The sequence below is a fragment of the Nicotiana attenuata genome, chromosome 6 (genome assembly GCF_001879085.1).
Source record: "Nicotiana attenuata strain UT chromosome 6, NIATTr2, whole genome shotgun sequence".
Classification (NCBI taxonomy): Eukaryota; Viridiplantae; Streptophyta; class Magnoliopsida; order Solanales; family Solanaceae; genus Nicotiana; species Nicotiana attenuata.
In genome coordinates, this window is record NC_031994.1 from 67,036,436 (window position 1) to 67,058,327 (window position 21,892).

Consider the following 21,892-nt stretch of genomic DNA (forward strand, 5'->3'; position numbering starts at 1 on the left):
GCCCTCATGTTGTGTATCCATGGTCTCCCGAGGAGTGCATTATACCTCATGTCGCCTTCGATGACATGGAATTTCATGTCCTGTATGGTTCCGGCTATGTTTACTGGTAGGGTTATCTCCCCCTTTGTCGTTTCACATGCCATATTGAAGCCAATTAGGACCCGGGACGCAGGTACAATCTGATCTTGTAGGCCGAGTTGTTCCATGACCCTCGATCTGATTATGTTTGCCGAGCTACCTGGATCCACTAGAACACATTCAACTTGAATTTTATTTAAAAGAATAGAGATTACCAGGGCATCATTGTGCAGTTGGGATATGCCTTGTGCTTCCTCGTCGCAAAATGATAAGACGTCCTCGGGCACATAGCTCCGAGTCCATTTTTCTCTGGTGATCGATACCTTGGTGCATTTGAACACAGGTCCTTGCGGGACGTCGACACCGCCAATGATCATGTGGATTACATGTTGGGGTTCTTCTTGCTCATTTTTTCTTGCATCTCTCTCCCTGAAGTGATTCTTGGCTCGATCACTTAGAAATTCTCGAAGATGACCCTCATTGAACAACCGAGCTACCTCCTCCCTTAGCTGCCTGCAGTCTTCGGTCCTATGGCCATAAGTGCCATGATACTTACACATCAGGCTTGGATTCGTGTGACAAGGATCAGTTTGTATAGGCCTGGGCCACCTGGTGTCTTTGATTCTTCCAATAGCTGACACAATCCCCGATGCATCTACGCTGAAGTTGTACTTCGACAATCGAGGTACCTCTACGAGATCGGTATGCTTATCGAACTCGCTCTTACTCATGAGTCCTCAAGAACTTTGACCTCGATCATTTCTCTGATCGTTTCTGGGGGTGTTTCGACCCGAGCCATTGTTTCTTCGATCGACATACGGCTGATACCGCTCCTTGTTTGACCTTGATCCCTGTCCGTATACCTCGGGTTTTGGCTGCGAATCTATTAGGATGAACTGAACCCAAGGGGGTTCCCAACAGGTCGTCCTCGACCCTAATTTTTGATTGATAACGGTTGTGCACATCTGACCACGTCACAGCTGGATACTCGATCAGATTCTGCTTTAACTGTCGAGACGCGATCGAGCTTCTTTCATTCAATCCCTGCATAAAAGCTTGTACTGCCCAGTCATCTGAGACCGATGGTAACTCCATGCGCTCCATCTGGAACCTGGACACGAACTCCCTCAGCATCTCGTCGTTCCTTTGTTTTATCTTGAAGACGTTCGATTTTCTCGTGGCCACCTTTATGGCCCCGGCGTGTGCTTTCACGAAGGCGTCTGCTAACATAGCAAGTGAATCAATAGAGTTAGTAGGTAAGTTGTGATACCAAATCATAGCTCCCTTCGATAATGTTTCCCCAAACTTTTTCAACAAGACTGATTAGATCTCATCGTCGTTCAAGTCATTTCCTTTGATCCCGCAAGTGTATGAAGTAATATGCTCGTTAGGGTCGGTTGTTTCGTTATATTTTGGTATATTGGGCATGCGAAACTTTTTAGGAATAGGCATCGGAGCCGTGCTCTGAGGGAATGGTTTTTGTATGAACTTTTAGGCATCTAATCCTTTCAAAACTGGAGGTGCCCCCGGTATTTGGTCAATACGGGAGTTATATGTTTCCAACTTTTTGTCATTGTCTTCAATCTTCTTTTCTCCGAACTCAATCCTCTTGGTGAGATCTTCGAGCATCCTCATAATGGTGGGGTCAGTCCCCGAGTCATTTCCATTTGACCTCTCTGGTGCTTGTTCAGCACGTCGAGTGTTTTCATGTGCAGCTCCACTCGGAGCCTTATTTTGACTTTGAAGTTGAGCAATGGCGATCTGTTGAGCTTGTAGCATCTCGAATATCACTTGGAGGCTGATTCCCCCATCACCCACTCCTTGTGTTCCTTGGCCACCAGGTCGGGCTTCCCTGCGCACACTCCCTCCGGGGTCTGTGCCTAAATCCACGTTTAGAGCAATGTGTGAACTAACATCAACTGGTTCTATATTTGGCACTTTCCCAGGGTTTATTGGTGGTACACCGACCCCTATATTGTTGTTTTCTCCAAGACCTTCGTGTCATGAACAAGTGCATTTTGTGAGCTAGACATGTTTCAGCCTGAGGAGCAAAAATTCTTGACAAGAAAAAGTGTAAAAATAATGTATGTAATGAGAATCAGTAAAGAAATAATCACTATTATCTTTAGCCCCATGATGGGCGCCAAACTGTTTACCTCGAAAATACGAGTTGTTTACGGTCGAGATCGAATGCCTTCGATCAATACACTTGGGAAGTCGTCCGAAGTCCAAATCCGAGTAAGGCCAGGTTCGAGCTCGAGGGACCAGACCCGAGTTCGAAGATGAAGCACGATGCATACCGAGGTTGGATGTGTTCGACCTCGAAATAGTACCGTTGTGGATTTGTACTAAAGAAAGTTAGATTCCTGCCACATCCCCTAAGTCACGGCATAAATCACGGAGTAGGATTGTACAATTCCGTACTAGACGGTTAGACAGCTGTACCAAGAATATTCCCTACTATAAATAGAAATATTCCTTATTTAGGGTTCCCTCATTATATAAGGGGGGACCCCAATCATTTGTAAGATCACATCTTTTACTGAGAAAAGAATATACTCTCTACTTTTGCCTGTTGTTCATCAGAATTGTTCCTTAGCTTAAGTTATTCTTATTTTGATTCTCTTACTTAATTTTTCTTACTGCCCTAAGCCACCTCGAGGTCACCTTCTCGAGGTCACTATTGTTAACTAATATTGGTTTGATTTACTTCTATCTTTTATCTCTACTTCATATCTCTTGATTATTAATTGGTATTTAATTAAATCACGTATCTTTAAAACCACAAAATCAAGTTTAATTGTTACTCATATTTTCGAGGTAAACAGTTTGGCGCCCACCGTGAGGCTAAAGATAATAGTGATTATTTCTTTACTGATTCTCGTTACACACGTTATCTTTACACTTTTTCTTGTCATGATTTTTTGATTATCAGGCTTGAACCTGTCTAGCACACAAAACACACATGTTCATGACAGTGAAGGTCTCGGAGAAACAGCGGCATAGGGGTCGGTGTACCACCTATAAACCCGAAGTCAGTTGATATCAGTTCCCACAATGCTCTAAACATATATACAGGCACAGACCCCGTAGAGAACGCACGCAGGGAAGCCTGACCAGGGGACCAAGGAACGCCAGGAGTAGGATATGGGGGAGTCAGTCTCCAAGTGATATTCGAGATGTTGCAGGCTCAGCAAGTCGCCATCGCTCAACTCCAAAGTCAAAATAAAACCCCGAGCGTAGCTGAACATTAAAACAATCAACGTGCCTAGCCAACGCCAGAGAGATCTAATGAAAACGGCTCGGGGACTGACCCCACGATTATGAAAATGCACGAAGAGCTCACTAAGAGGATTGAGTCCGGGTAGAAGAAAATTGAAGACAATGATAAAAACGTGGAGACCTACAACTCTCGTGTAGACTTGATACCGGGGGCACCTCCAATTTTGAAAGGTTTAGACGCCAAGAAATTCATACAGAAACCATTCCCTCAGAGTGCGACACCGATGCCCATTCCCAAAAATTTTTGCATGCCAGACATACCTAAATATAATGGAACAACGGACCCTAACGAACATATTACTTCATACACTTGCATAATCAAAGGGAATTACTTGAATGATGATGAAATCAAGTCAGTGTTATTGAAAAAGTTTGGGGAAACACTCTCAAAAGGAGCTATGATTTGGTATCACAACTTGGCTCCTAACTCTATTGACTCATTTTCTATGTTGGCGGACACCTTCGTTAAAGCCCACGCCGGGGCCATAAAGGTGGCCATGAAGAAATCAGACATCTTCAAAATCAAGCAAAGGAAGGACGAGATGCTAAGGGAGTTCGTGTCCTGATTTCATATGGAAAGAATGGAATTACCACCGGTCTCCGATTACTGGGCAGTGCAGGCCTTTATGCAAGGTCTGAATGAAAGAAGTTCGATCGCTTCTCGGAAGTTGAAGCAGAACTTGATTGAATATCCAGCTGTGACATGGTCGGATGTGCACAATCGTTACCAGTCAAAGATCAGGGTCGAGGACGACCAGTTGGGAGCCCCCTCGGGTTCAGTATATCCTAACAGATTCGCAGCCAAGTCCCCTAGGGACACAGACCGGGAATTGAGTTTCAACAAAGAGCGGTATCAGCCATATGCCGATCGAAGGAACAGCGGCCCGAGCCACAACACTCCTCGGAGTGATCGAAGAAACGACCGAGGTTAAAGCTCTCGGGGACTCATGAGCAAAAGTGAATTTGACAAGCACTCCGACCCCGCAAAAACTCCTCGATTATCAGAATACAACTTCAGCATTGATGCATCAGGGATTGTCTCCGGTATTGGGAGAATTAAAGACACCAAGTGGCCCAGGCCAATACAGATCGATCCTTCTCAAAGAAATCCGAACTTGATGTGCAAGTATCATGGTACACATTGTCATCGGACAGAAGATTGCAGACAGCTAAGGGAAGAAGTGCCTCGCCTGTTTAACGAGGGTCACCTTCGAGAATTCCTAAGTGATCGGGCTAAGAATCACCTCATGGAGAGAGATGCAAGGAGAAACGAACAAAAAGAACCAAAACATGTGATCCACATGATCATTGGTGGAGTCGAGTCCCTCAACGACCCATAATCAAGTGTACCAAAGTGTCGATCACTAGGGAAAAACGAAATTATGTGCCCGAGGACGTCTTATCATTCTGTGACGAAGAGACAGAAGGCATATCCCAGCCTCACAACGATGCCCTGGTAATCTCTATCCTTTTGAATAAAATTCAAGTTAAACGTGTTTTAGTGGATCCAGGTAGCTCAGCAAATATAATCAGATCGAGGGTCATGGAACAACTCGGCGTACGAGATCAGATCGTACCTACATCCCGGGTCCTGAATGGCTTCAACATGGCAAGCGAAATGACAAAGGGAGAGATCATCTTGCCAGTGAACGTAGCTGGGACCATACAAGATACAAAGTTCCATGTCATAGAAGGTGATATGAGGTATAACGCACTCCTCGGGAGACCATGGATACACAACATGAGGGCAGTGCCTTCAACTCTTCACCAAATGATGAAGTTCCCGACAGAGGAAGGGATAAAAATGGTCTATGGGGAGCAACATGCTGCAAAGGAGATGTTTGCGATCGAGGAAGTAGGACCAATTCCAGAGCCTCCGACCTCGGAGAAGTCGAGTCCTAAAGATAAGCAGGCCGCCAAATAGCAATTACTGCCTCCGGCCTCGATGAAGTCAAGGCAACAGGTGATCGAAGACGAAGATGAGGATTTCCTTACCCCTCGAACCTTCGTCGCTCCCGAAGAATCTGATGCGATAAAATCAACTATCGAGGACTTGGAGCGGTTCATTTTGATCGAGTACATGCCCAAGAAAAAGGTATACCTAGAAACGGGACTAACCCCCGAACTCAGGAAAAAACTCATTCAATTTCTTATTGATAATATGGATTGCTTTGCTTGGTCCCATTTAGATATGACAGGGATCCCGCCGGAAATCACTACACATCGGTTGAGCACCGATCCCAGGTTCATATCGGTAAAGCAAAAGAGGAGGCCTCAGTCCGAGGTAAAGCATGCCTTCATAAAAGACGAGGTAACCAAACTCCTTAAAATAGGATCCATTCGGGAGATAAAGTATCCCGAATGGTTAGCAAACGTATTTGTAGTTCCTAAAAAGGGGAATAAGCTTAGAATGTGTGTGGATTGTAAGGACTTGAACAAAGCATGTCCGAAAGATTCTTTCCCATTGCCAAACATCGGCCGAATGATCGATGCCACGGCTGGCCACGAGATCCTAACTTTTCTCGATGCTTACTCCGGGTACAATCAAATTCAGATGAACCCGGAGGACCAGGAAAAGACTTCATTTATAACTAAGTTTGGAACTTATTGTTACAACGTAATGCCCTTCGGACTAAAAATGCAGGAGCTACATACCAACGCCTAGCTAACAAAATGTTTGAAGAACAAATAGGTAAAACAATAGAAGTCTATATTGATGACATGTTGGTTAAGTCCCTGCACGCAGAGGACTATTTAGTACATTTGCAGGAAACGTTTGCAATTTTGAGGAAACACAACATGAAGCTTAACCCGGAGAAATGTGCCTTCGCAGTTGGCTCGGGGAAGTTCCTCGGTTTCATGGAGTCGAATCGGGGTATCGAAACCAATCTCGATAAGATCAAGGCTATCGAGGACATCACGATCGTGGATAGTGTGAAGGCCGTGCAAAGGCTAACAGGGCGAATAACTACCTTGGGTAGATTCATTTCGAGATCATCAGATCGGAGTCACCGGTTATTTTCCTTGCTAAAAAAGAAAAAGGATTTCGCGTGGACCCCGAAATGTCAACAAGCCTTGGAAGAATTAAAGCGATATCTGTCAAGCTCGCCTTTGCTTCACACCCCGAAGGAAGATGAAAGGCTTTATCTATACCTGGCAGTATCCGAGATAGCAGTAAGTGGGATACTAGTTCGAGAAGAGCAAGGTACGCAATTTCCTATTTATTATGTAAGCCGAACTCTAGGAGATGCTGAAACCAGGTACCCTCATTTAGAGAAATTAGCACTTGCATTGATAAGCGCATATCGAAAGCTAAAACCCTATTTTCAATGTCATCCTATATGTTTATTAACCACTTACCCTCTTCGAAATGTTTTGCATAAGTCCGAGTTATCAGGCCGATTGGCCAAATGGGCCGTCGAACTTAAAGGGTATGATATCGAATATCAACCCCGAACGACCATCAAGTCTCAAATCCTAGCTGACTTCGTGGCCGATTTTACGCCGACCCTCGTACCCGAAGTGGAGAAAGAACTCCTGCTAAACTCGGGTACAGCTTCAGGGGTGTGGACCCTTTACGGATGATGCCTCGAATGTGAAGGGGTCCGGACTCGGCATTGTCTTGAAACCACCCACAGGTGATACTATTAGGCAACCTACCAGAACTCCAAGATTAACTAACAATGAGGCCGAGTATGAGGCCATGATTACAGGTCTCGAGCTAGCTAAAAGCTTGGGAGCAAAAGTCCGGCCAAGTGCGACTCTCTATTGGTCGTAAACCAAGTAAACAAAAGCTTCGAGGTTCGAGAAGATAGAATGCAACGGTACTTGGATAAGCTACAGGTAACTCTACACCGTTTCAAGGAATGTACTCTGGACCACGTTCCTCGAGAGCAAAATAGTGAAGCCGACGCACTTGCTAATCTGGGATCCTCGGTTAAAGAAGATGACATCGTTCCGGGAGCTGTTGTCCAATTATCAAGGTCTGTGGTTGAAGAGGGTCATGCCGAGATAAATTCAACAAGCCTAACATGGGATTGGAGGAGTAAATATATTGACTATTCGAAGAACGAAAAACTTCCCCCGGACCACAAAGAATCGAAGACCATACGAGCAAGGCTGCTAGGTTTGCATTAGATAAAGATGGAACACTGTATAGGAGAACGTTCGATGGGCCGTTGGCAGTGTGTTTGGAGCTAGGAGACACCGATTATGTCCTTCGAGAAATCCACGAAAGCAATTGTGGGAATCACTCCGGCGCCGAGTCTTTGATTCGGAAAATTATCAGAGCAGGTTACTACTGGGATAGCATGGAAAAGGATACCAAGGAATTTGTCAAAAAATGTGATAAGTGTCAACGATTCGCACCAATGATCCATCATCCTGGAGAACAACTTCATTCGGTCCTATCTCCGTGGCCTTTCATGAAATAGGGAATGGATATAGTCGGCCCCCGACCAACGGCCCCATGTAAAGCTAAATTTATCATGTTTATGACTGACTGTTTCTCTAAGTGGGTAGAAGCGCAGGCCTTCGAGAAGGTCTGAGAAAAAGAAGTTATTGACTTTGTCTAGGACCACATTATATGTCGGCTCGGGATACCCGCCGAGATCGCGTGTGACAACGGAAAGCAATTCATCGGCAGCAAGGTAACAGAGTTCCTCGAAGCGCATAAAATAAAGAGGATTTTATCGACACCGTACCAGCCAACCGGAAACAGACAGGCCGAGTCAACAAATAAAACTGTTATTCAGAACTTGAAGAAAAGACTGGACGATGCAAAGGGGAAATGGAGAGAAGTTTTACCCGAGGTCCTTTGGGTGTATCGAACCACATCAAAGTCCAGTACGAGGGCCACCCTGTTCTCTCTAGTATATGGCTCCGAGGCCCTCATCCCCGTCAAAGTTGGAGAGCCCAGCGCCAGGTTTCGGTATGCATCGGAGGAGTCAAACCACGAGGCTATGAATGCCAACCTCGAGTTATTAGATGCAAAACGAGAAGCAGCGCTCGTTCGGATGGCCGCACAGAAGCAAAGGATCGAAAGATACTACAATAGAAGAACTAACCTTCGACATTTTCGGAGACCTGGTCCTACAAAAGGTCACCCTCAATACTCGAGACCTAAATGAAGGGAAACTTGGCCCGAATTGGGAAGGACCGTACCGAGTCCTCGGAGTTGTCGGTAGAGGATCTTACAAACTCAGCACAATGGAAGGTCAACAACTGCCAAACAATTGGAACATATCATTGCTCAAATGGTAGTACTGCTAAGGTACGACTTTATCCTTTTGTCCATTTGAGTTTAGAACTAACTCATTACAGGCTGTCGATTGAGGGCATACGATCTCGAAGGCATCTTATTTCTACACGAAGGCCTTAGGTTTTAAAGCATGCGTTGCACGTTTTACCGGCAAGGTTTTTAACGAGGTAACAACTATGTGCTACCTAAGGAGAACTTAACAGTATTCAAGGTTTCTCTTCAATCAACCTCGAATACTGTGGGGCATCACCCTCGGAGATTATATTTTCAAGGAAAACACTTCACGCCTAAGAGGGCCTCGATAGGAAAACTTTGTAATGGGCCAAACGGTCATATGAACCGTGTCCATATAGAATAGTCAAGCCCCGACGGCAAAGCATGTACGTATGTATCAATTATTTGAAGAAGCATTTTGTCGATATCGAAAACACTTTGTTTACTATTACCCGAACTCTGCACTTATAATCCCACGGGAAACGGCTCAAGATCCAAAGCATAAGAACACCCCCGAATACTCGGGGACTGTCTTCGACAGTCAATGCATCCGAGTCACCAAAAACCGGACTCATAAGACCTCAAAGAGGCATCCCCCTGAAACAAAGGCCAAGGCTAATATACTCTGGGACTAAGGGAACAAGTCCAAGAGACATACCCAAAGGCTACGGCCATATTAAAAACTACGGTCATATAAAAGGTTACGGCCGAAATAACGCGGCTCGGAGACGTCCGACTTCCGCTATAAATTTAAGGCCTTCAAACACTTTGTAAAACCGGTTGAATCAGGCTACCCTCGGCAAAAGAAAAATATAAAGGGCTTCGATAAATTCAGCCCCCGAAAAATCTAAAGGCCTCGATAAATTCGGCCCTCGAATAATCCAAGGGCTTCAATAGCATTGGCCTTCGGAAATACCTCAAGAAATATTGAATTATGTTTGCTGAAACAAATTACTAATAAGGTTCTGATACGTCGAACCTCCGAAGAACCCAAACGGGTATAAAAAAAACACATGCTAAGGCATACAAAATTTTTACTAAGTCTTTTAGCCAAAAACAGGGAAAAGAATAGCCACTTTAAAGGCCGAATTGGCCCATCTTAAAGAGCCTAAGGGCCAACTTAAAAGAGCTCAAGGGCCAAACCATTTGGAGTTCAAGACCTCACTCTCACTCAACTCGGACTCAAGAGTCCCACTATTTCGAGCTTTTATCAAATTGATTATATATTGATCAGTAAAAACCTAAGGGTTTATTATGTTCTGAATCCGAATCAAGACTCGGATTGATTGATTGAATTATCGAAGTTTTCCACAAAAGAGAACAAAATAAAGTTCAACACAAGTTAAGGATAGGGCTAAAAGATGCTTTATATTCATGAGGGGTATTTTACAAAATATGTTTACAACGCCCTCGAAGGGCCCTTACACAAAAAAGAAAATAAAAAACCTAATCTATTTTCGGGGCTACATCCCCGGAAGTGTCATCTTCAGAAACTGCACCTTCAGCAGCTCTATCTTCGGGAGCCTCCTCTCCCTCGGGAACATCTTCTTCACTTTCCCCGTCCCCGGAGCCACTCACTACATCCTCATCATCGGAAGAGACAAGAAACCTAGCATCGTTTTCCCACGCCTTTGCCTCGTCTATCTCCGCGGCAAGATCGAACCCCCGGGCGTGAATCTCTTCGAGAGTCTCCCTCTGGGCTAGGCACTTAGCCAAGTCTTTGCTCAACTTTTCCCGATCGGAGGCCTCCTTCAACTCAGCTTGAACTGCTGCGGCATCCCTTAAGTACATGGCAATGGATTTATCAGTCGCAACCCTCGTCTTCTTAGCTTCGGCCTTAGCTTGTACAGCTTCAGCCTTGGCTTGTACGGTTTCGGCCCGGGTTCTGGCGAGCTCGGCCTCCAACTCCTCGATCTTCTTGTCCTGAGCCAGACCTTTTGCTTGAATACCCCGGAGTTGGGCTTCAACCGAGGCCAGTTGGGCCGTAACAGCCTCTTTATCGGCAGCAAGTTGATCCATGTTCTTCTTCCACTGATGACAATCAGCTTTAACTTGATCAACCTCGCTCCGGAGCTGCCCAATCATATCTATCTTTAGTTGCAGCTGGGATATTGAAGTGTTAGCCTCCGAAGTAGGTCCAAGAAGGCCATATTCTGTTAAAATCACAGTTACTTGCTCATCAAGTTCGGATCGCTTTTTTGAGCTTTGGCCAATGCGGTCCGGAGATCCTTAAGCTCCTCTTCCTTTTGGATATAGAGGAGCCTTAGGGCCTTCTCTTCACCCGAAACTTTCTTGAGCTCGGCCTCACACTGGCTTAGCTCAGCTCTAATCTTTGCGATGGCCTATACGTGAAATGGAGATATGTCAGTCAATAGAAAAGAAAGAAAAGAAAGTTATAATAATGAGAGTAAGTACATACCCGGGAGAGGAGATGTTGAGCCTCGTCAAAGATGGAAGATGCATCGTTGAGGTCGTTGGCATCCTCAACCCTAGCGTAGCAACCTTGAAAGGGATCTTCCTCGAAGACATTTCTCAGATCGGGCATTCGCAGAGCATTGGCTTCCTCGATTGCCCCCTTGGAATAAGTTGGCAGAGAAAGGGAGTGACTGGTTGTCGCGACCCCAAGCTCTTCACCCGGGGCGTTCTCATTAGCTTCGGGGGTACCATCATTTACCCCCTCCGGTATAGTTGTTGAAGACGGAGGGACAATGTCAACCTACGGGGACACGGGGGCCCCGCCCGCATCTTCCTCCGGGGTTCCCTCACCACGGGAAGAAGTCCCCGGTTCGGAAGGTATGGCGGCCTCGATTGGTTTCCTGGTTCGAAGCACCAACGTCGATTCTTCGCCATCATTTTCCTCATCTTCTGGGGAATCATGGGCCGAATCCGCGCCCGTTTGAGCAAATAAGGTACATTTCTATATACAGTAAGGAATATTATTGGTACAGTTGTCCAACCGCCCGGTACGGAATCGTACAATTCTATTCCGGGATTTGCGCCATGATCTTGCGGACGTGGCAAGAATCTCGCTCATTCTGTAAGACATCCATAACGGCATTATTTCGAGGTTGGGCGTACTCAGCTTCGGTATTCATCGCACTCTGATCCCCGGGCCTCGCATCCTATCTTCAAGCTCGAGTCCGATCCATCAGGCTCGACTTCGACCTTGCCTGAACTCGAGCTTAAGGCGACCCCTCGAGCCTATAGATCGAAGGCACGCGATCTTGACCGTATACAATAGTTTAAGTGCTAGAGTGCATTTTTCTCAAATGAATTGAGATTTCCCGGAGTTTAAAATGGGAAATTTTCAAATTTTACTACGTTCAACTCTATGTATTCCTCTATTAACGGCTTTCCGGATTACGAAATTAACTGATTACACTTAGTTGGATACATATATATTTCATTTCCGAACAAAAATGAATATTTCGTGTGGATTCTTTATACTGTAATCACTAGAAAAAAGTTCACATTTTCCGAATCCGTACAAGGAAATCAGGGTTATTGCCATAGGAGTTGAATTCAGATGTATTAGCAGCCTCCGTCTTGTTTCAGAGGTCTTGAAAGCAAGAGTAACATGGCTTCACATGCTTATTCAACTCTTGCCTTGTCTCTATCTGCACATTGAAAATGCTATTTGCTGTGTTAATAAGTTTGATGGTCCTTGCCTTCACTTAGCATATTATTCTCCCCGCCCGTGTTATGTTATCCATCCTTCTTCATTCGTGGCACAACCCGCTCCATAAATAAATTTTACATCGACAAAACACGAAAAAGATAATCGGGTGTATAAATAAATATAGTAAGTTTTATAACCTGTTTGGCCAAGCTTTTTTTTTAGCCAAAAGTGCTTTTTTTGGCCAAAAACACTTTTGCCAAAAATTGAGGTGTTTGGCCAAGCTTTTGGAAGGAAAAAAAATGCTTTTGAGGAGAAGCAGAAGCAGTTTTGGAGAAGCAGAAAAAAGTAGCTTCTCTCCAAAAGCACATTTCTGAGAAGCACTTTTGAGAAAAATACACTTAGAAGAGTTTTCAAAAGCTTGGTCAAACACTAATTACGGCTCAAAAGTGTTTTTCAAATTAATTAGCCAAACACAAACTGCTTCTCACCAAAAGCACTATTTTAAAAAGTACTTTTGAGAAAAGCACTTCTCAAAATAAACTGATTTTAGAAGTTTGGCCAAACGGGCTATTAGACTCTAGTGATACATTTTAAAATCACAGAGTATCATTAGTGATTGGGTTTTTACATACTCTTGACCTGAATCTTCATTTGTTTTCTACTTATGGTATGAAAGATGTTTATGCATCAATGCCTATTTATTTTTAGGTATTATCAAACTGCAACTCAAATCTTCTGTTACTTCTGTCTCGAACTAATTTGTTAACAAAGGATATTGGAAAATTAACAGAGACAAAGGCAGCTGCTGGGGCTCAGTACATGTGAAAGGCTGAAATCATGAATATAATCTTGTCACCAGAACGGAAGACTGAATAATAGTTTTGCTCTTTTTTATTTCAGAATGCATGTCTGCTTTGGCATGTTTCTCCTTTAAATCAATTGGGTAGACATTAACAGTACGTCAGCTTCTGTATTTATTTGCTTATGATGTTGATAATGAGCCTCAACAGGGTCACATGCTAGGTTTTATGATGTTGAGACATTTCATTTTCACCTTATAACTGCCAAACAACAGACGATGCTGAATAATCGACGTAGCATAAGGGTGTGACTTAACGGTCAATGAAGGGAGTGAAAACTATGGTAGAGTTCAAATCACGAGAAATATATTAGATGATTTCTTATCATCAATCTAAGTCTCGTGGGCAGAGCTACTTGGATCGCTGCCCGTACGACATAACATGTACCGGTGAAATAGCTGAGATTGGTCTGAACACCATTATTATGTAACAAAATAAAAAGATTGAATGATGCAGTAAACTGGATTTTCTTTGTCCTTAAGGGAATCTTAATGTCAATGAAAAGTCTAAATTATAAGGCGATTCATGAAACTTTCTTTAGGATAGGTTATTATGTCAAATAAGGAGACGCTAAGGGATTATTGGCTTTTCTAGAAATCCTTATTTCCCCAATTCCATATATATATGCAATTTTATTTTATTTATTGCTCCAACATATAGGACTAAGACTCTGCATCAATTCACATGATACACGTATATAGAATAGACAAATTCAAATATAAATTAAACACATCTCAGCTATATGGTTCTCCTACACTATGACAAGAGGGACCAGAGTGGATAAGACTATAGTGAAATTCCTTAGGTGTACGAAGTGAGTTTAATTGGATGAGTGTGTCACACATACCATTTGTCCATCAATTAATTCTTCACTAGAGGGTTACAATCTTTCACCTCCACAAGATGAGCCTACTAAAGTTAGGTGAGAACTAGATTTATGGAAGACAAATTAAAGATAACGTTATCAAATAGTTGGTGAGATATAAATTTCACATCAGATATAACATGGTACCCAAAACGTTAGTAAAAATTGTTAGAAATTACCGTCTCTTCTAGAGACTTTTAGTGTGGCCCACATATAAGGTAATAAATTATTTACCTTGTCTCCCAAAGGAAATAATATATCAGATAATATTCTGTAGTTATGCATATATGGTAGTTTCTTTGATGGAAAGAAATTACTATATATTAGGAGTTCCTAGAGTAATTATAATTTATGGAGAAGTCCCTAGGCTAAAGTATTTGCCTAATAGTCCCTAGCCTACCTATAAATGCGCTTGTGACTCCATCAGTGGCATCCTACGATAGGCACAGGCTAGAAGGCTCCTAGGTTTCCGTCGAAGTTTTCTTAAGGCGATTTTCTACAACGCTTGAATAACAATGGCTGAAGGTACGTTCCTATCAATATTCCGCTGCATAGGTTCTGTGTATTTATGTAATTTTCTACATCATGGTATCAGAGCCTGCCTTTAGCCGTGTTGTTCAGTGTCTATTGGTGATGATTGTAATTTACCATGTTCCTGTAACATGAAATTTCTCAATTCCATGGAGAAATTTTACGGTTTTGCCTTTGCAGTGTGTCGTCTCTAACTGTAACGACCTGACCGGTCGTTTTGAGCCCTAGCGCGCCGTTCAGCAGTTCGAGGCCATGAGCAGCTTCAATTCAGGCATTATGACTTGTACGCGTGGTCGGAATTAAATTTCGGGAAGTTCGGAGTTGACTTGGAGAGGAAATTCTCATTTCGAAAGCTTTAAGTTGAGATAATTGACTAGGATTGGATTTCAGAGTAATCGACCTCGGAATCGGGATCTGAAGGTTCCAGCAGGTTCGTATGATGATTTCGGACTTGGGCGTATGCCCGGATCGGGTTTTGGGTGACCCGAGAGCGTTTTGGCGCCTATTGTGGAAGTTAGCATTTTGGAAGAAATTTCATAAGTTTGGGTTGAAGTGCATTTCAGTGTTATCGATATCTGTTTGGGATTCGAGTCTGGGAGTAGCTCCGTATGGTGATTCCGGAGTTGGGAGTGCGATCGGAAGTGAATTCGGATGTCTGTGGAGCATTTTGGAGCCATTTGGCTAAGGATAGAAATTTGAAAGTTTTTGAGAGGTTTGACCGGAGGTGGACTTCTTGATATCGGGGTCGAAATCCGATTCCGAAAGTTGAAGTAGGTCCGTAATGTCGAATATGACTTGTGCGCAAAATTTGAAGTCAATCGGATGTGATTTGATAGGCTTAAACATCGAAAGCAGAAGTTTGAAATTCTAAAGTTCATAAAGTTTGGATTGGAGGTCGATTCGTGGTTTAACCGTTGTTTGATATGATTTGAGGCCTCGAGCAAGTTCGTAATGTGTTTTTGGACTGGTTGGTATGATTGGTTGGGGTCCCGGGGGCCTCGGGTGGATTCCGGGAGGTGAACGGATCGCAAATGGAATTTTTGAAAGGCTGAAGCTGTCGGTTGCTGGTATAACCGCTCCTGCGAGACTGGGCCGCAGGTGCGGAGCCGCAGAAGCGGCTAGAGGAGCCGCAGATGCGATTTTGGACCAGAAGTGAAGGGACCGCAGATGCGGTCACGCAGCCACAGAAGCGGGACCGCAACTGCGGCGGTCGAGTCGTAGAAGCGGAAAAGAGGGCCTGGTGAGAGAACCGCAGGAGCGGTAGAAGTGCCGCACCTGCGGAACCACAGAAGCGGTCAAGGGACCGCATGTGTGGAAGTGCTGGAGACAGAATAGTTCTTTTAAAATCGGGATTTGGCCATTTCCTCTCATATTTTCTTGGATTGGGCGATTCTTGGAGAGTTTCAAGAGGGGATTTTCATCATCAACGATAAGATACGCTAATCCCACCTATCTTGAGTTAAATATATCGATTATGTATGGATTTTAGCATGTAAATTGGTAGAATTTTGGGGGTTTGAGGAAAACCTAGAAAATTGATATTCTTGGAATTTGACCACGATTTTGGGTATGAAATTGAGAGTAAATTATATATTTGAGTTCGAGGGGTTATGGGTAAGCTTAATCTTCGAAAATTTTCGAAATCCGGGCAAGTGGACCCGAGGGCAATTTTGTCAACTTTTCGATCGGGGTTAGGAATTGTTATAAATTGATTAATATGAGTAGTTTATTGATATTAATGGATTTGCATCATCATTGTCTAGTTTTGGAGCATTTAGCATCGATTCAAGTCTTTAGAAGGCCGTGAAATGCCGGTTATGGATCTTCGAAGCGAGGTGAGTCTCCTTTCTAACCTTGTAAGAGGGAATTGTCCACATAGGTGAAATAATTGGTTATGTGCTCATATTTGTGGGGGCTACGTACGCAGGAGGTGACGAGAGTCCGTGCGTAGCTACTAATACGTGTAAGTCCGGGTAGTCTAGGACCCAAAAGCATGCTATACTTAGAATAATTGTAATCTTATTGACAGTTGAATTTCTTAAATCCTATTGAATTGGTAAATAAATTTCTAAGAGGATTAAACTTTATTTTCTTAAATCATTAAAAGAGAATTTGGCTTCTAATGGGATAAATGTTCCCCGTAAAATTCTTAATTTGTTGTTTGAGCATGTATTTCTATGTGTACCTGCGTCGCATGTATGGTACGCGAGCAGGGTAATTGTTTATTTAAAATTTGACCGCGTCGCATGTATGATTCGCGAGCGGGGTAATAGATGCATCTATGGTTCGGGCCGCTCGACCCTCGGCAGTGCACATTTTATATTTATGTTGGATCGGGCCGTATGACCTCGGCATGAGTTGCGCATGTTTGAATTGCTTGTCTTGAGATTTATTGATATTTCCATCTGCTCTCCCCGACTTGAGATAATTGTTAATTAATGGATTATGAATCCGGAGACTTTTAATAAAAATGAACTTTTACCTGTTTAGTAATTCATTTGAATCTACTGTTGTCCTTAATAAATTCGTGAGTCATTGCTTTGACCATTAGTAAGTGTCGAAGTTGCCATCTCGTCTCTACTTCTTCGAGATTAGGCGGGATACTTGCTGAGTACACGTTGTTTTCGTACTCATGCTACACTTTCTATGCATTTTGTTGCACAGGTACAGGTATTTCTATTGGCCCATTGGGCGTAGCAGCACGGGCGACCCGGAGACTAGGTGAGCTGTATTTCCTCGAGGCGACCCGCAGCTAGTATAGTCTCTCTCAGAATTATATTTACTTTCTGTCCATTTGTGTTCCGGACAGTTGTTGTACTTTATTCAAATTCTTAGAAAATGCTTATGTAATTGTGACACCGGGTTCTGGGATGGTTATGAAGTATTTTGTATTAATTGCTTACATTTAATTTGAATTGAAGCGATTATCTTTTTATTTGTAAATTTGGAGGAAAATCATAGATTTTAAGATTATTAAAACGAGAATTTAATTAAGCAATTTGGTTGGCTTGCCTGACGGTGGTGTCCGGCGCCATCACGACCCTTAGTGAATTTTGGGTCGTGACACTAACCTTTATTTATCTCTGAAACGTATAGCTACTCGCATGAGGTTTGAAGTTTCAAATTAAGACTTGGATCTACTTTACTTCTTAGTAGTGAAAATATCCTAGTCAAAGTTTATTCTTACAAGGTTGCTCCATGACCATGCTTAGTTTTTCTATATATATGTTTAAAAAGGTCACATGGTTCTGAAGTTTCGTGACCTTTGTCGTTACTTCCTCATCAAAATTTTGGAGACTGTTTTAAATTTGGAATCTTTGTTCGTTATTTTGGACTAACAATCTAGGCACTATTCATAAGAAATTCAAGTGTTTTGGAATAAAGGAATTTGATTAACTGTTATAGTTATTTAAGTTCGTGATGTGTGAATTAATTATAAGAAATAACCTTTTGTATAGCGTTATGCTTATATCAAGTCAGTCAATAGTTGTTTAAGTTGATTGCTAAAGTTAATTATTCTAAGATGTCATTTTGAGTTTTTTTAATATGATGTATTTAGGAGTAGCCACGACATCTTGAGTACTTGATATAAAAGAAATTAAGTTGTTTAATCACATAAAGTTTAGTGATTAAACTTAAATTATAATGACATCTGTTTAGTCCAGTTATCTCATTAAAATATAACCCGGCCCTACAGGGAGGTAACCATTTTGGTGAGATTAATCGGAATGAGATAATAAACCTTTAAGTTGAAAATTATCTTATGCCCACATGTACAGATTAATTTCTATGTGTTTTGGCTTACTAGTCTAATAAAATAAAGTAAATTCTATGCATGGGTTGCAACCTCTGCCCACATGAGGGTTTAGAATTTACTTAGAATCAGTATTTTACTTGAATTCCAATGCTTTCTAGTGACAATTATACTGAATGGAAGGAGAAAGTCCTTCTCACTTTAGGGTGCTCGGATCTGGACCTGGCACTCCATGTGGATGAACCACCTATTCCCACGGAATCAAGTACGCCAGCGGCTAAGGCTGATTATGAGCGGTGGGAGCGATCTAATCGCTTAAGTTTAATACTCATCAAAGCCCACATAAGACAAAGCATTAGGGGTTCTATCCCTAATAGAAATAATGTCAAAGCTTACATGAAGGCAATTGATGAACAATTTGTAAGCTCTGACAAGGCATTGGCCAGCACCCTTATGAAGAGGCTTTCGAGTATGACTTTCGACAGAAGTCGTACAGTGCGTGAGCACATTATGGAGATGAGAGACATTGATGCTAAACTCAAGTCCCTTGAGGTTGATATGTCTGAACCATTTCTTGTGCATTTCATTCTCAACTCACTTTCTGCGGAATATGGTCCGTTCAAGATTTCTTACAACACACATAAGGATAAATGATCAATCAATAAACTTTTGACCATGTGTGTTCAAGAAGAAGAGAGGTTGAATCATGAGGCACCTGAAAGTGTTAATATGGTGACTCATGGTAAGAGAAATGCAAATAAGGGCAAAAGTGTTCCCATGAAGAAGAAAAGCACCTTTGACAAAGATGCTTGTCGTTTCTGTAAGAAGAAGGGGCACTGGAAGAAGGATTTCCTGAAATACAAGAAATGGCTTGAGACGAAAGGTAATTTTACCTTTGTATGTTATGAATCTAATTTTACTGAAGTTTTTTATGATACATGGTGGATTGATTCTGGTGCTACAATTCACATTGCCAAAATCATGCAGGGCTTTCTAACTCAGAGGAAGCCGATAGGAAGTGAACAATACGTCTATTCTGGCAATAGGACGCATTCACGTGTGGAAGGTGTGGGGACTTATAGGCTCATTTTGAAGGATGGTTTTCACTTAGATTTAGAAAATACTTTTTATGTTCCAGAATATTCTAGAAATTTAATTTCTCTTTCAAGACTATCGATTAGTGGATATGATTTGAATTTTCATTATCCTTCTGTGGAACTTTTGAAAGATAATAAAGTTATTGATTTTGGAAATTTGAATAGAAATTTATATAAACTTGAGCTAGACCCAACATTTAAATGCAATGTTTTAACTTTGCATGACAAAGAAATTGGCACTAAGAGATGTATTATCAATGAGAACTCATCAAGTCTTTGGCACAAGAGATTGGGACACATCTCTATTGATAGAGTCAAAAGGTTGGTTAATGATGGAGTTCTAAAAGCTCTTGATTTTTCTCACTTTGGGACTTGTGTGGACTGCATAAAGGGTAAGCAGACCAACAAATCAACTAAAGGTGCCAAAAAGAGTTCTCAATTACTTGAGATCATACATACAGACATATGCGGACCTTTTCCTACCCCTTGCTTGAATGGTGAGAGATATTTTATCTCATTTACTGATGACTATTCAAGATATATGTATCTCTATTTTCTGTTTAACAAATCAGAAGCACTTGATGCTTTTAAAGTTTACAAAATAGAAGTATAGAAACAATCTGGTACTCAGATCAAAATTGTAAGATATGAATGGGGTGGAGAATATTATGGTAGGTACACAGATAAGGGACAAGTTAAGGGTCCATTTGCTGAGTTCCTTAAAAGTGAAGGTATAATTGCTCAATATACCATGCCAGGAACACCACAACAAAATGGTGTGGCAGAAAGAAGGAATCGAACATTAATGGACATGGTAAGAAACATGATTAGCAGATCAAGTTTACCTTTATTCTTATGGAGTGAAGCCTTAAAACCCGCTGTGTGTATTTTAAATAGGGTTCCATCCAAGGCTATCCCCAAGAAACCTTTTGAATTATAGAAAGGATGGAAACCTAGTTTAAACCATTTACACGTTTGGAGATGTCCAACTGAGTGAGGGTTTATAACCCACAACTAAAGAAGTTGGATGAAAGAACAACAAGCGGTTATTTTATAGGCTATGCGGTTAACTCTAAGGGGTTTAGGTTTTATTGTCTTCTCATTCTCCTAAAATTGTTAAGGCTAGAAACGCCAAATTTCTTGAGGAGCATGAAGAGAGTGGGAGTGGTTTGACTCAGAGGGTGGAATTGGAAGAAATAAGGGAACCACCTGTGGTACCTTTATTTATTGGGAACTTGAATGTTGCTCAGAAAAATTCTCAAGAATTATTTGAACAACAACAAGTTCAAGATCCACCACCACTTGAGGAGCCACATGAAGATCAACCCACTTTATCTGAACCCACTAAAGAAGTGCCTGAACCAGTGGGAGTGAGAAAATCCTCAAGAGTTCGAAAACCAGCAATTTCTAGTGACTATGTTGTATATCTCCAAGAGTCTGATTATGATATTGGACTAAAAAATGATCCATGCTCGTTTTCACAAGTCATGAGTAGAGAAAATTCCACACTTTGGTATGATGCCATGAAAGAAGAGTTAGAATCTATGGGTAAAAACAAAGTTTGGGATCTCATCAAATTACCAAAGGGATCCTCTACCATAGTTCCAAGTGGGTCTTTAAAACTAAAAGAGACTCGTCTGGTAATATCAAACGATATAAAGCCAGACTTGTAGCCAAGGGTTTTACTCAAAGGTAAGGCATTGATTACCATAAAACCTTCTCTCCATTATAAAAGAAGGATTCATCGAGAATAATCATGGCATTAGTATCTCATTTTGATTTAGAGTTACATCAAATGGATGTGAAAATCACTTTCCTGAATGGAGATCTTGAAGAGGAGGTATACATGCGTCAGCTTGAAGGATTCTGTGATAAGGACAAAAGTCACCTTGTTTGCAAGTTGAATAAATCCATTTATGGGCTAAAGCAGGCTTTCCGCCAATGGTATATTAAATTTCATAATATTGTTTCTTCATTTGGATTTACGGAGAACATCATTGATCAGTGTATATACCTTAAGATAAGTAGGAGCAAATATAATTTTCTAGTCCTATATGTGGATGATATTTTGCTTGCAAGTAGTGAGTTGGGATTGTTGCACGAGACTAAACAGTTTCTTATCCAGAATTTTGAGATGAAGCATATGGGTGAAGCCTCTTATGTCATTGGCATAGAGATTCACAGAGACAGATCCCAAAGATTACTTGGACTGTCTCGAAAGGCCTACATTGAAAGAATTCTGGAAAGATTCGGGATGAAGAACTGTTCACCTATAGCATCTCCCATGATTAAAGGTGACAAATTCTCATTGAATCAGTGTCCACAAAATGCATTGGAAAAGGAGCAAATGAAAGATATTCCATATGCTTCGCTTGTTGGGAGCCTTATGTATGAACAGATCTGTACTAGACCTGATATTGCTTTTGCGGTAGGAATGCTTGGCATATATCAAAGTAATCCTGGTCTCGACCATTGGAAAGATGGTAAAAGGGTCTTGAGCTATTTGCAAGGAACCAAGGATTTTAAGCTCACATACAAATACTCTGACTCAT

The 21,892-nt window shown here is 42.0% G+C and overlaps 1 protein-coding gene across 1 annotated transcript; it reads left to right on the forward strand.

Moving 5' to 3' along the window:
* LOC109227923 lies at positions 18,394-18,897 on the forward strand. The gene has a single exon (XM_019393113.1). The coding sequence runs from the start codon at positions 18,394-18,396 to the stop codon at positions 18,895-18,897; it is 504 nt and encodes a 167-aa protein (XP_019248658.1).

Excerpts from the sequence above, each read along its gene's own strand:
- LOC109227923 (XM_019393113.1), top strand. The coding sequence starts at position 18,394 with ATGCTTTCTAGTGACAATTATACTGAATGGAAGGAGAAAGTCCTTCTC.